This window comes from Nerophis lumbriciformis, linkage group LG34, assembly GCF_033978685.3.
Source record: "Nerophis lumbriciformis linkage group LG34, RoL_Nlum_v2.1, whole genome shotgun sequence".
NCBI lineage: Eukaryota > Metazoa > Chordata > Actinopteri > Syngnathiformes > Syngnathidae > Nerophis > Nerophis lumbriciformis.
Genome location: NC_084581.2, coordinates 3,595,827 through 3,611,502, shown reverse-complemented (window position 1 = coordinate 3,611,502; position 15,676 = coordinate 3,595,827). Strand labels below are relative to the sequence as shown.

The following is a 15,676-nucleotide window of genomic DNA, read 5'->3' as shown; positions in this document are numbered from 1 at the left end:
ATTTGATTAATTACATTGTCATAGTTTATTTCTCATGATTGGGAATAATTAAACACCAACATGTGACTTTAAGAAGTTCTTATGTTAAAGACATGCTTTTTTTCAATCACTTCAAAGTTTGAAATTTTCTGAAAGCTGACTTGTTATAAAGTCTTGCATTATTTTTGCATCAACAGGAAGTCCAACTCTTTCAGCGTACAATCAGGATGTCTGTGACATGAGGGACATCAGCCTTTACACAATCACAAATAAAGGAAGGAGGACCATAACAAACATCTCCAATTTGATTGGTCGAATGAACACCTCACAAATTAAATGTGCCCATTGGTTTGATTGCTGATTGTTGGAAGCACAATTTGATTTGTATTTATCATCAAGCGTACAATTTGGTTATTCTGTGACATTTAAGAGGCAAACTTGTGCTGCTGTTGTGTGTCAGAATAATATTTTTTATTAATTTGGTCAGAACATGATAACACTTATGATATAATTGTTTATTTGTGTAAATAATGACAGTAACATGAGTTTTCTGTTTATGTTCAAGCCGAGGGAAGTTCACCATCATTTCTACATTTGCTTAAAAGTAATATTTTTTTTTGCTGAAAAGATTTCTAGTTCTGCTTCCTTTCAATGAACATTGTCAGCATTTCCTTTACGTTGAAATTAAGCCATTATATTATCACCCTCAACAAGCACAATGGGAAACAACTACAACAGGTGAAAGGTCAACTCATGCACAAGTGTTGATTATAGAGTATATGTGTTCCTAATAAAGTGGTCACTACAGACGCGACCCGACCTACGCACGTTCCATGTTTGTAAAGTTTTGTCATTTTCTAATGTTATTATTTTTATATCACTATTCCTTTGCTGCTGTTCTCTTGCTTTTTTTTATTTGCATGTTGTTTTTTCGCTGTGAGGATTTGCAGCAGTTAATTTTCGGCAAAATGTTGTAATACGCTAAAGGCACACAACTCAAAATTTGGATGCGTGGAAGCATTGTGAAGAAAAAGTGACCTAATATTTGTAACGCCAGTGTTCGTAAGTAGAGTAGCGTCTGTATAGAATCCCCAGATACATGCAGCACACACAGGCTGGACACTTTCGGTACTGCAGCATACTCGATGCCTCTAAATTGCCTTGTCAGCACTTTTATTTCTTGGTGGGATCAAGCAGGCGACCCATCAGGAGCACGCCGCCGCTGGTCTGATGGTACACAACAAAGATGAAAGGTCTGTTGATGGTGAGTCGAGGAGGAGGGGTGGAGAAGACTGGGGATCTGCCTCCAGGTGTATCATTACCACCACTCTCGTTAACTGACAGGACGGCTTTATGAAACACCTGCAGACAAGTGAAGACATGCTAGGACTGAGCTACATCGTCTTTCAGGGTGATGGTCTTGATTTGGTCACCTGCGAGAGTTTGGTGCCTTCAGCGGCACCCATGTTGCTCAGGTCTGCGTCATCCTGGAACACTTGGACCATCCCCAGAGTCTGCAGAACATCCCGCAGAGAGTAGGAATTGTCCAACAGGAAACGTGGCAACTGCACCTCCAACTTCCTGCATGGACAATAGCAAGGAACTACCAAGTACCTGAAGGATGACAGGTAACAAAGAAGAAGAATGAAGGACTCACGTCTTCTTCAGCTGCCGGATCCAAGACTGGATTTTTTCTGCTGTCACTTCCTCTTCTACTGCATTGATGTCCACATTTTCATCAGGCAGCACAACCAACATGGCTGCTCCGTCTACCATTGGCAGCTTCAACACACCCACTTTGAGCGAGCGATCGTACGCCAGGAAGTATTTGTCTGCCCTGAACATCATTGGAACCATGACCACGTGGTACTTGTCCACAAAGAAACGTTCATCCTGAGTGACGCTGGCGTTGAAGGCCTGACTTAACCGACCTGGGAGAGAAAGTAACAGGTGTTACGAGGCAATTGGCAGCTGGGGTGTTTCATGCCAAGCCTGACAGGGGACACCTTGGTAAAGGGCGGCCGTTGCAAGCATCAGCTGCGTCTGGGGGTCAAGGTCAGCCACCAAATCCTGCACCTGGTCCCCGGTCTGCTGCTGGAGCCAGTTGTTGATCGTGTCAGCAGCTTCCTGCGGCGTAGAATAGGCCAGGCTCTTAACAGTCTCCCCGTACTTGGTTTGAACCAGGTCCAGGTATGACGTTGACACCTGGATGCTCAGGTCGGGGAAAAGGGCCACACCCTGTTTCAGGTTAAGGGCCCCGCCCCCAAGCAGAACAGTTTTCATCGATTGAAATAGTTCTGAAAGGAGGAGGTGGGCAAGTTAAACATGGGTCAGGAAGCCCACAAAGTCCAAAAAGAACACGGGAAGAAACACTTCGACCCACCTGGGAAGCTCTGAAGATCCAGTCCGGCCAAACCAAGCACCTGCTGTAGCTGGTCCTGGCTCGACCCACTCGTGGCGCCGAGCAGCGCTGACAGGCCGTGTGATAACGAGACTGTGGACAGGAGGATGTTGTTGTCTGTGCGGCTAGCAAGCGCACGATACAACCGAGTAGCGAAGTCCGAGTTTTTGTTGATCAGGTCCTGAACCGGCCCGTCAATGGCCGGCTGACTGCGAAGCGGAACCAGGAGGCTGAGTACAACGACCAAAGTCATGAGGAGCGAGGGCCTCATTGCTGGGAGTAAGCAGAAACTATTGTTATTTGGCCATAAACACTAAACTACTGCACACAACATCAGTACATTGTTTTGGGATTTAAGGACCCTTTTCTTGTGGCATTTCATGTTCCAATGATCACTCATGAAATATTACAAATGTAACATAGTTAAACTGCTATGATATTTTGAATGGTATATGCCTTATACTTGTATAGCGCTTTTCTACCTTCAAGGTGCTCAAACTGCTTTGACAGTATTTCCACATTCACACACTGATGGCGGCAGCTGCCATGCAGGGCCCTAACCACGACTCATCAGGAGCAAGGGTGAAGTGTCTTGTTCAAGGACACAATGGACGTGACTAAGATGGCGGAAGCTGGGGATTGAACCAGGAACCCTCAAGTTGCGGGCACGGCCGATCTACCAACCGAGCCACGCTTGGTTTATGGTTGTTCATCAAATCTGATGACGTCCACATGATTGCTTTGATGGCTAAAACACCAATCTGGTGGACACATTTTTTATTATGAAATAATTTCTATAACACAATCTTCTATGGCTTTAGTCTTGTTTTTTTATTTTAGAAAATGTATAACTATAACACATAATCTTATGTCTTAAGTCGTGTTTTTTATTGAATGAAGTTAATAACAATAACACATAACCTTATATAGTTTTGGTCTTGTTTTTTTATTAAAGTAAATTAATAACAATAACACAATCTTATAGAGTTTTAGCCTTGTTTTTACTTGAAGGAAATTAATAAAAGTAACACATAATCTTATTTTGCTTTAGTCTTAATTTTTTTATTTTAGGAAATTAATAACAATGACACATTATCTTATAAGGCCTTAGTCTTGTTTTTTTTTTTACTAATGAGAAATAATAACACAACATACAATCTTATACAGCTTTAGTATTTTTTATTTAAGGAACTTGATAACAATAACTCATAAATTTGTTTGGCTTTAGTCTTGTTTTTTTAATTGAAGGAAATTAATAACAATAACACAATCTTATAAAGCTTTAGCCTTGTTTTTACTTGAAGGAAATTAATAAAAGTAACACATAATCTTATTTTGCTTTAGTCTTGATTTTTTTATTTTAGGAAATTAATAACAATGACACATTATCTTATAAGGCTTTAGTCTTGTTTTTTTTTACTAATGAGAAATAACACAACATACAATCTTATACGGCTTAAGTATTTTTTTATTTAAGGAACTTGATAACAATAACTCATAAATTTGTATGGCTTTAGTCTTGTTTTTTTTAATTGAAGGAAATTAGTAACAATAACTCATACTATTATTGGGTTCTAGTCTTGTTTTTGTTTTTTTAATTAAAGGACATTACTAACTATAGCACATCATCTTATGATTTAGTCTTGTTTATTGAATATCAATCAATCAAAATATACTTACATGGCACTTAATCACACTAATGACAATAACACATAACCTTCTATAGTTTTAGTCTTGTTTTTTATTGAAGGAAATTAATGACAATAACACAATCTTATAGGGTTTAAACCTTGTTTTTTAATTGAAGGAAATTAATAACACAATCATATATTGCTTTAATTGTGTTTTTTATTGAAGGAAAATAGTAACAATAACAGACTATTTGACTCTAGCCTTGCTTTTTTTTATTTAAGGAAACCAATAACAGTAACACAATCTTATAGGGATTTAGCCTTGTTTTATAATGGAATATCATTAAATCATAATCATACATGGCTTTAGCTGTGTGACATCACCTCATGTGTCGTGGTATGACAGTAAAGATTCTTGAATTATTTAGCATTGCCACAATTTGAGGGCGAACAGTGACGTCACTGAGCTGCTAGAGTCGAGGCTACATGGAATGCATTGAGGTGTTTATTACACACAAAATCCCGATCAACTCGAAACGATCCTTCGCTAGACGACCTGTAGCTACCGGAACTCAGCAATGAAATAAACAACAAACCTTCTTGAGGCTTCTTCATCTTCTGCGATTATGTTTTATATCAGAAAAAAACGACGCCTTCCACCTCGGACATTTGCAAACTGCGCATCATTGTGAAGCTAGCGCAGACCGGAAATAGTTTTGACCTCCTGTAGGTTCTTCACAATATAAGTACCCAATAAAGAGCTCTAACTACCCGATGTAAACAACAAAGCTTTTAGAGGCCCAGTCTCATTCGGTGATGTTGAGGTTTTTCCAGCAGGAAAGACGTTAAAATCTCTCTCACCTAAATTGACTAGCGCACCTCATGAAATAGGGCTCTTCACAATAAAGGTTTACACAATAGCTGATTTGTTCAATTATAATTTAAAAGGAACTGAGCTCTTTATTGAATCGAGATTCAGAACAGGGATAAAGGAAATAAACATTTCAATCAAATGTGTTAGTTTATGGAACAAAGTTGACAGTGAAATAAAAATATTTAAATCCCCTACTGTATTCAAAAAATAAAATAAAAATCATGATGATGAAAAGATATGACTTGAGGTAAATTATTGTTTCCATGTTTAGTTATATCGGTGCATGTTATGAAATAAGTATGTTATGAATAGCTAGTCTAAATTGAACAACAAATGTAACTATGAATAGGTGCACGGCGGATAAAAGTTGTACTTTCTGCTACGTTTTGTTCATTATTTATTATAAATGATATGTTGAATGTTTTTTTAATTATTACTTAAAATGAATGAAATAATACAAACAAACCGAGGGTAAATCAAAAACGTTTATTCTTTTAAGCCAACATTGCAGTCGTGCTGCTTATCTTTTTTTTTTTTAATTATTACTATTTTAAGTGTCTATTCTTTTAAGATTACCGTTACATTTGCGTTTTACCTATATTTAAACTACTATGCAGAACCTTGGGACTACAACAGTTTTAAAAAGCGCTTTATAAAGTGGATTGGATGAAATGTACCGTATTTTTCGGACTATAAGTCGCAGTTTTTTTCATAGTTTGGCCGGGCTCCAGTGCGATTTATATATGTTTTTTTCCTACATTCATACATTACAATTCCAGATTTTAATACAGTATTTCTGATTTCAGCGGATATAATCACAAAGTCTGTTTTCAACCAAACTATTAAATTTTGACTGCTGTTTTGTGATTGTTTTTTTCTGTCAGTTGGGTTTCTACGTTCTTAGGCTTAAAACCTCTCTTATGTAAAACAGCATCTGAAAAATACAGAGATTCACTTTGAAAAGAAAGCTACATAGCTTACACCCGAGGAAAGAGAACGACATCCAATTACTTAAGAAAAATATCCGCAGTTCGGACAACAAATGGCAATGTTCAAAAAATGTGTAGCTTTGTCACCTGTCAATCACTGACTTTGATAATAATAGTAATGCAAGTGTACAAAATTCACCTTATGTTTTTTAAACGTGTATCTGTAAACATTTTAAAGCACTTCGGTACATGACTTTGGTATGAGGAATAGAACACACTGCTTAGTTGTTTTGAACATTGTCAATTAAGAACAATCATGTGGCGACTTGTCCAGGGTGTACCCCACCTTCCGCCCGAATACAGCTGAGATAGGCTACAGCACTGAAAATGGATGGATGGATGATCATTGCATGTTTAACATTAGTCCAGTCTCAACTCCTTGGACGCCCTCCTTCCACACTGCGGCATCTTGACCTGTTCGAGCCAGGTGAGGTGCAAACACTACCTCCAACCTGCGCAGGGCGCTGTTCTGGTTGCCCTTGACAACTGTTGCATTGAGACGCTGCATCATCAGACGAACCATCACCTGATTGGCCCAAGCTAAGCCCAAAGCCGGGCCCACTGTTGAGGAAGAAGGACTGAAAGACAGAAACAACCAAATTTGATCAAGTCAAACTTTTTCACTTCACACTAAACCAGCTACAATGTGTTGACGTGGCATATGCGAGATAGCATGTGTGCTACAAGCACAAACGTGAAAAAGTGACTTTACCCCAAATGTTCTTCTGACTTACTGAAGATATCAGTCACCTAGAACACACAAACACAGTGTTCCTGGTTGAGGCAGAAGATATGTGTCTTTAGTGCATGCATTTTAGGGTGTTAGTTACCTGGTTGATGCAGAGAACAGGAGTATTAAATTCGTGACTAAGGTAATGCAGCTTTGAGGAGACCGTCAGTAGCTCCCTTGTCCTCTCAAGCCAATCAGCCACTCCAAACTCTGACCTAAATAGAGATGCCACCGAGTCAACGGCCACAAACCGGACCAGACCCCGAGCCAGCAAGAGGGGCACGCGATGTGTCAGACACGAGTGAAGAGCCATCTGATGATAAACATGAACAATGTGTGAGTGTGACAGGTGCACAAAAAGACAGACAGTGGAACCTTGATTTACGAACTTAATTGGTTCTTGAATATGGTTAGTTAATTGAAAAGTGTGTATAGTGAAGCAGAGTTCCCTGTAAGAATCAATGTAAGTAATAATTAAAGCTGCAAACAGCGTTGAACGGGCCCCCGCCCCCTTGCACTGCGGGATTCACCGCTTGCGGTCACATCCTTCCTGATGCCCTGACCCACCACCAACAATTTCAGGATGATCAGAGCATGTGTAAGGACGTTATGACTGTTGTAATTTTCCACCACATGGGGGCAATATTGGCGCCATTCAGGCATGTGAGAACAATTTGAGTAAAAAAAGAGGAAACTGACAAAAATAAGAGGAAATTTTCTATCGGCAGCATGTGCTGCCACGCAAGCCCCGAAAGCAAATTTAGAAAATCAAAACTACATTTCCTGCAATCGGGTGCATTTCTACACTATATTTGACCTTTAGACTTATTCTCATCCACCAACCTCTTTTGGCTGTCATTTTGACACTTACATGTCCCGTGTAATATACCACAGAATTTCTGGATTTTTTTAGCAGATAATTTACTAACATTATTATCATTGAAAATGTAATGTAAAATTCTATAATATGCATGCAAAGAACTCAGAAAACATTTCCCATTTGGCAAATCTATCCTATCGAAAGTATATTACCCAAGGAGGTAATAGACTTTCGATGTTGTGACCTCTGTTTTCATCCGTCACATCAAAAATATACCTTCTCGCTGAATATTAACAAACGCTGCGGAACAAAAAACTGGTTCTGAACTAACAGTGTTCGGATTGTTATAATCTAAATATGATTAGCAGCAAAGTAGAAAGCCGTCAACGCTGTGGCTTGGGGAGCGAACACGGGAGACAGCAAGCGTGCTCACTAGATGATTCTAACTATGCTAACGAGCTAGCTTGTTTCGGCGCCCCTGATCATTTCCATGTCTCGCAATTCAGTGCAGCATTTAGACAAGAGGAACAGCAAGTACCTGCAGCTGAGGGGAGCGTTCAACAAATTTAGTTTGGATCGTATTTTTATTGATATTGTATTGGGTTTACATACACACAGAACTTTTGTTATTGTTAGGTAGTACCGGTCGGACGGATTTTTATGATACATATTTCCGGTGTTGTTGAATGCTGCACTGATGTATAAATACTGCTCGATTGCTGATAAGAAAACAAAGTCTGAATGTCATTAAAACAATTAGCTCAATCTTTTTACACTACTCTACTTGAATCACACATTAAGAGTGTTACTAAAACGGCCTTCTTTCATCTCCGTAATATCGCTAAAATTCGTTCTATTTTATCCACTAGCGACGCTGAGATCATTATTCATGCGTTCGTTACGTCTCGTCTCGACTACTGTAACGTATTATTTTCGGGTCTCCCTATGTCTAGCATTAAAAAATTACAGTTGGTACAAAATGCGGCTGCTAGACTTTTGACAAGAACAAGAAAGTTTGATCATATTACGCCTATACTGGCTCACCTGCACTGGCTTCCTGTGCACTTAAGATGTGACTTTAAGGTTTTACTACTTACGTATAAAATACTACACGGTCTAGCTCCGTCCTATCTTGTCGATTGCATTGTACCATATGTCCCGGCAAGAAATCTGCGTTCAAAGAACTCCGGCTTATTAGTGATTCCCAGAGCCCAAAAAAAGTCTGCGGGCTATAGAGCGTTTTCTATTCGGGCTCCAGTACTATGGAATGCCCTCCCGGTAACAATTAGAGATGCTACCTCAGTAGAAGCATTTAAGTCCCATCTTAAAACTCATTTGTATACTCTAGCCTTTAAATAGCCCCCCTGTTAGACCAGTTGATCTGCCGTTTCTTTTCTTTTCTCCTCTGCTCCCCTTTTCCTTGAGGGGGGGGGGCACAGGTCCGGTGGCCATGGATGAAGTGCTGGCTGTCCAGAGTCGGGACCCGGGGTGGACCGCTCGCCTGTGCATCGGCTGGGAACATCTCTGCGCTGCTGACCCGTCTCCGCTCGGGATGGTGTCCTGCTGGCCCCACTATGGACTGGACTCTTACTACTATTATGTTGGATCCACTGTGGACTGGACTCTCACAATATTATGTCAGACCCACTCGACATCCATTGCTTTCGGTCTCCCCTAGAGGGGGGGGGTTACCCACATATGCGGTCCTCTCCAAGGTTTCTCATAGTCATTCACATCGACGTCCCACTGGGGTGAGTTTTTCCTTGCCCGTATGTGGGCTTTGTACCGAGGATGTCGTTGTGGCTTGTGCAGCCCTTTGAGACACTTGTGATTTAGGGCTATATAAATAAAGATTGATTGATTGATTGATTCTCCTTAGACTTCCGTCCTTGCACGCTACAATATTTAATTTTAAAACATGTGGAAGTGATATTTTGACGTGAAAGTGAATGTTTAAAAATGCAGATTTCCGTGTTTTTGCGGACATTTCACATGCCTGGCCACTACAAAAATGACGTCGCATCGCACCCATTACTGAGATTCACCATCAAAAATTACAGGAAGCTGGAGCATTTGTAAAGAAGTTATTACTGTCATAGTTTTTCACCACAAGGGTGCAATGAAGACGCTGCAATAGTCATGCAGTTGCATCCCCCCAACACCCCAACCCACTATCAAACCTTTCTAGAAGATGGCAGCACAGTAGTCATGCAGTTGCATCCCACCCAACATTAACCCACCATCAAAAATTTCAGGGAGATGGGAGCATGTAGAAGGAAGTTATTACTGATATAGTGTTTCACCACAAGGGGGCAATAATGGCGCTGCAGTTGTCATGCAGTTAAGTCCCACCCAATACCCCAACAAACCATCAACAATCTCAGGAAGATTGGAGTACGTCCAAGAACGTTATGACTGTTATAATTTTCCATCACAAGGTGGCAATATTGGCGCCACTGCACTGATGCAGTTGCATTCCACAGTTACCGTGATTTACCATCAAACATTTCCAGAAGATCGGAGCATAGGAAAGGAAGTTTTGAATGTTATAATTTTTCACCACTAGGGGGCGATGGTAGTGTTGGTATTAACATCTAAACATGATCGACACCACCCTTAAAGCCTCATGTCAGTGTGGAGGAAGATCTGGGGCCGTATTTATCAAGCGTCTTAGAATTACTCCTAAGAAGTCTGCTAAGAGTTGACTTATGAGTAAAGAAATTCTTCGCTGAAAGCTGCACTTAAAAGTTAGTTATCAAGCGTCTTACTCACACTTTCAGCGAAGTGTAGGACTGAATCTTAAGTGTCACACTCAGAGCTGAATTACGACATTACTATGTGCCGTAAACGAAATTTTTGGTGACGTCATGTCTGTGTCCATAGAAATGACCAATCACGGAAGGGAATCCCTTGTCTAAGAATAAAGAAATATCTTAGAAATATTTAAGTGGACAATGGGAGTGTATATTTTGACAATAAACTACAAAATAATACAAAACAAACAGACAATATTGGCAATGAATCAAAAATAAATGTTTCTTTTTCTTTCCAATTCATTTTCCCAGTGGCGAGATATCAAAGCATTGTGATGACCTTTAGTTCTGCTGTGAAAGCTCTGCTGCGTGATGTTGCTGATGAGATGACGCCCCTTACTAAATCTGTGACAAAAATAATACCCGCTCTGTCTAAACGAAACCGTTTGATCAGCTGCTCGTCATCAAACAAAGCCAGTACATCCTTCCGCTCCCTGAACGTTCGCACACGTCTCTCTCGCCTCAGTGCCATCCCCCGCTGGCAACTCCTAACCACTTAGGACACCTCTGAAGGTCTCTTAAATATCGTGGAGAGTAGGAGTGATTCTTAGACTTAAGAAAGTTGATAAATAGCTTTTATTCTTAAGTTTGAGAGTAGGACTAAATTTCGCAAATTCTCAGGACTTAAGTGTAAAATGGCACTCTAAGACGCTTGATAAATACGGCCCCTGATCATCTAATAGGAAGTAAAGACAGTTTAAAGGTTAATGGCGAGATGCAGATTTCGCCAACAGGCTTCGCCTTTTACCAATAGGTATGCATAGGTACTGGCTCATAAGCCACTTTAGGCTGACATCATCGTCACTTGTACCAATCAGATCAAGATCTGAATATGGGAGGAGAGTTATTAAATAAAATAAAATTAAATTTCATTAAACAAAAGTAAATTGAATTAAAGTTAAATAAAGCCACATCAGACTGTCATCAGAATGTGTAGCAATCAGGATCAAGATCAGAACTTGTGAAACTGAGTTATTAATGTTTCGTGTTTTGTGACGAACCATCAGATCAGAGTTTGGCGCCATGCCACACCCACATCCTGTCAAATGTAAAACATTTTTTGTAATTTATCATCACCCATTAGTTGAGTATTTGTCTCCGATTACCTAGAGTGCAGAAATGACAGTTACGGTGATGATGGCGTGGTGCAGTTTTCGCTGCTAGGTTCCCCCCACTACGAGTAGGTTTGAACAGGTACTGACCCATTGGGCACTTCAGGGTGTCATCATCATTTCTACAAAATACGATCAAGATCTGAGTGTTGTGATGAGGTGGCGACTTGTCCAGGGTGTACCCCGCCTTCCGCCCGAATGCAGCTGAGATAGGCTCCAGTACCCCCCGCTACCCCAAAAGGGACAAGCGGTAGAAAATAAATGGATGGATCTGAATTTGAGGAGCCGAGTTAATAACGATTTGTGTTTTGTGGCAAATCATCGGAGCAATGTTTGGCGCCATGCCACACCTACATCTTGTGGCTGAGGAAAAGTTTGTTCGCACACATCGCCTTATGTGTAGTATCTGTCACTTTAATCGTGACTCATTTGGCCAAAGTCCCTAGGAGGACTTCGTTAAAGTACAACTTTTTTTCCGCCGAAAAATGGAAGACGAAAACTAAGATGGCCAACTTGCTGTTAGTTTTCAGGTATGGGTTCCTGAGACTTTTATGTGTGTCTTGTCATGATAGACGTCTTCTGCGATTTTCGTGTCAATACGTGAAACTGGTGGGAAGGGCTATTTTTATTTTTTATTTTAAAAGGTCTGCGCTAGAGCCAATTTTGAAATTTAATTTTCGGGACCTCAAAAATATAAAATGTTTTGCAATACCTGACACACCTGCAAAATTTGGGACTTTTCGTGCATGTTAAAAAGGCCTCCAAACGTATAAAAGAAAAAAACAGCAATTTCAATATGGCCCCTCGCCGTGCTTGCTCCGCTGCTCTGGCCCTAATGAATATTGGGTTACAGCCTCGACAAAAGTCCATATTTTAGTGAAGGTCTGTACAATTTGAACACAATATAGAGTGACATACAGTACTGCATAATAAACAAACATAATACGGAGGTGATGGATCAACTTTCTATGTAATTAAAAAGTTCAAACAACAACATCAAGCTGCTGTATACTCTACCAACACGCGCACAAACTGAAGTCACTACGGTGCCCTCACGCAAACAAAAAACAAAATCCTTAACTTTAACAACCATATTGCTACAATAATAAACATTATAAAAAAGTAAAACGTACCCACATTAAGCACAGCAGAGAACTGACGAGAAAGGAGCAGAAAGAAGGAGAAAGAACCCAGCAGGGGTAAGGGGGAGCTGTCTCTGCGTGTTTGTGCTTTGGAAGAGTGAGGGGCGGCACTGCAACGAGAGGAGACATAGCGTCTGTGGTATAATTCGGTTCCGGCATCTTTTCCCAGAAAAGACCGTCTTGTTGTTGTGTGCTGTGGTCATGCTTCTGAGTGCCATGAATGTACTCCTCGCAAATACCGGTAGTCTTTTTTTTACTCCATGCTGGTCTGTTGAGTTTTTGGGACTCTTTTTAAGTTATCAAAATGGACAAAACCTCTCAAAAGGCGAAACAACACAAAAAAGGAACACATGCTGGAGTGTTCAGATGTGACTCTTCCTGCACAGCAAGTGAAGTGGAAGGCTTGTCAAGACTTGGTCCGGGGTGTTTGCTTTTCCAGGATGCAACGGAAAGTTGGCTCGTGCGAGACGGGAATGGAGGTACATGATTTATTTAATATATCAAAAAAGGAATAAATGAAAGCGCGCACACTGGCGGAGAATAAACTATGAAAAAACAAAAGGACTATAAACATGGAACCAAAACTTACTGTGACAAGGGACATGAAGCAGGATCATAGGGGAGTGTGCAGAAGCATATATGGGGTGCGGTATGGGGTGCGAGGTCGTCAGAAAAACAAACTGAAAAACACTGAACTTAAATACTACAGACATGATTAACGAAAACAGGTGCGTGACTCAAGACGTGAAACAGGTGCGTGACGTGACAGGTGAAAACTAATGGTTGCTATGGTGACAAGACAAGGGAGTGAAAAGCCAGAAACTAAACAAAACATGACTTAAAACAAAACATGATTACACAAACATGACAAGGCTCAGCTACGCAACAATGTTTCGCCCTGCTTTCTTGCCTGCAGGCGCCTGAATGAAGCGTTCATCCACAGAGATATGGTTCGCACAATGAGGCATATTTGGCTTGACCTAAAAGTTCGTAAATCGAAAAGTTTGCATATATATATATATATATATATATATATATATATATATATATATATATATATATATATATATATATATATATATATATATATATATATAGGGGTTCGTAAATTTAGGTTCCACTGTACTGTGATAGCAGCCCAAGAGAACATACTGCGATAGGAGTACAGGGGGACATACTGACCAGAACACCTACCAGATCAGCAGCGTGCTCAACATAAACGTTGTCACTAAAGTGAAGGCTGTTGGTCACATGTGAAGGGACATCAGGGCGAAAGGACGACTGTTCTCTGATCAACTGCTGCAGACGTCTGCTGGGAAACGCGTCCTCCGCACACACAAACACAGCTCCTATACGTGCATACACATATTGTATATGTAGTTCTCAACTATGGAGATTGAGTTCATCATTTGACCTGTATTGACTCGCCTGAATTCAACCCCCCATGTTGGGTGGAATACTGTACAGAGAGACAGAGTTGCAGAGCCAGCTGGGTCTTCCCGACGCCGCTCTCTCCTGACAGTTCAGTGACGCCGCCGACAGGAAGACCTCCTCTCAGCAGCCGGTCCAACAGAGGGCAGCCTGTGCTGAGTCTGAGATCAGACTCCAACGTGTGACACTCGCGTCGATGCAACACAAGAACTGCACACACAAACATGGGTCAGCGTACCCTGGGAAGTCAGGTTAGTTCAGCTGATTGGCTGACACCTACTTGCTGTACATATCCTACCAAGTCAGACCTACACTGTTTCAATGTCCATTTCTTTGTTCTCAATTGTTGATGACTGAAGTGATGATAACAATCAAACCTAACCCTCCCCACCCCCTCCACATCCCGGATTGTAAATAATGTAAATAATTCAATGTATATACTCTGATGATTATCTTGTGTGATGACTGTATTATGATGATAGTATATATCTGATAGTATATATCTGTATCATGAATCAATTTAAGTGGACCCCGACAAGTTGAAAAACGTATTCGGGTGTTACCATTTAGTGGTCAATTGTGCGGAATATGTACTTCACTGTGCAATCTACTAATAAAAGTCTCAATCAAAAAAAATAAAAACCTGGTAGCGGGCTCTGGCGCCTGCAGGCCAGTGCAGCGGACGTTAGCAGCTGCTGGACGTCAGAGGCCGACAAGGAGGTGAGTCTCTGCAGATCTGGACCTGACATGCACAACACGTCCCTGACGGACTTGACGTCAGCTGTAGAAGAAGCAGGGTAACCATGATATCAACCAAAGTGGCGACACAGATACAGACAGGACAACATAACAGATTGATTGATTGATTGAGAAGTTTATTGCCATCTTAAAGAATTGAATCCATGTAATGCTTTAAAAAGGCGAATGGATGTCACAAAAAGCCAAAAGGCTTGTTTCCATTGTGGTCCATTAAATAATCATCACATTTGATATATTCAATAATAAAAGATATACAACCTGTAACATGTATATTAAAAATTACGTTAAAATTTTTATAAATTATGTACATATACACAGTATACATGTCAGGTGATTTGAAATACAATATATACAAAAAATGGGGGGGGGGGGGGTGTATATACACTATGTACATGAATACAGATACATTCAAGGTTTTGTTTCCTATGACCAGTGATGATTTTAGACTAAAATATATAAATTGCGTTATGTAATATATAGTTTTATATTCATTGTGGAACAATGAATTCTACACAGCAAAAGCGACCATGACTACATGATTAAAGATATGCCTGTCTTATGAAGTGACTGCTATTCATACCTACCTTATTTAAATAGTGGACTTCAACTCAAACATGGAATGTAATTTGTTTGTAATATTCTGTGCTCAATTAAGAAACGTGGTGCATACATTCTTTTTGAAACCATGGTAAGGCGTGACATTCTCTAATTGGAAGACATTTGAGAGATAGTTTGTATTTTACGTTTGCAATGTGCAAGTTTTTTAGGAAGAAAACAGGGCGACTAGCTCGTCACCTCTTCTCAGGGCGCCGATGATCCTCGGGTGAAGCTCCAGCTGCCGCCATGAGGACATTGTGTAGTTCTCGAAGTCTCAAACGCGTATATTGTACATTGTTTATCTAGGTTTGTTTGTCATGGTTTCCTACTTTCTACTCACCCGCGCAAATATTACGTCATTGCGCTGCGTCTGTTGGAGCGTTCCATTCGGACTGATG

The 15,676-nt window shown here is 40.4% G+C and overlaps 2 protein-coding genes across 3 annotated transcripts; both read right to left on the bottom strand.

Annotated features, from left to right (window-relative positions):
• Position 1: 1 nt before the first annotated feature.
• Positions 2 to 4,787, bottom strand: LOC133576563 (protein Z-dependent protease inhibitor). The gene is made up of 6 exons (XM_061929884.1): positions 4,608 to 4,787; positions 2,363 to 2,653; positions 1,986 to 2,276; positions 1,637 to 1,910; positions 1,413 to 1,560; positions 2 to 1,341 (listed from the first exon to the last, which is right to left on the bottom strand). The coding sequence occupies exons 1-6, from the start codon at positions 4,624 to 4,626 to the stop codon at positions 1,153 to 1,155; spliced, it is 1,212 nt and encodes a 403-aa protein (XP_061785868.1). The 5' UTR covers positions 4,627 to 4,787; the 3' UTR covers positions 2 to 1,152.
• Positions 4,788 to 5,099: 312 nt separating this feature from the next.
• On the bottom strand, positions 5,100 to 15,652 carry xrcc3 (X-ray repair complementing defective repair in Chinese hamster cells 3). Of its 2 annotated transcripts, XM_061929885.1 has the most exons (7): positions 15,477 to 15,651; positions 14,566 to 14,703; positions 13,920 to 14,132; positions 13,686 to 13,840; positions 6,705 to 6,917; positions 6,587 to 6,624; positions 5,100 to 6,452 (listed from the first exon to the last, which is right to left on the bottom strand). In XM_061929885.1, exons 1-7 carry the CDS (start codon positions 15,532 to 15,534, stop codon positions 6,218 to 6,220), a joined length of 1,050 nt encoding a protein of 349 aa, XP_061785869.1. In that variant the 5' UTR covers positions 15,535 to 15,651; the 3' UTR covers positions 5,100 to 6,217. The 2 variants fall into 2 exon arrangements, with proteins under 2 accessions (XP_061785869.1, XP_061785870.1); XM_061929886.1 differs by lacking the exon at positions 14,566 to 14,703 and having other exon boundaries at positions 15,477 to 15,652.
• Positions 15,653 to 15,676: the final 24 nt, after the last annotated feature.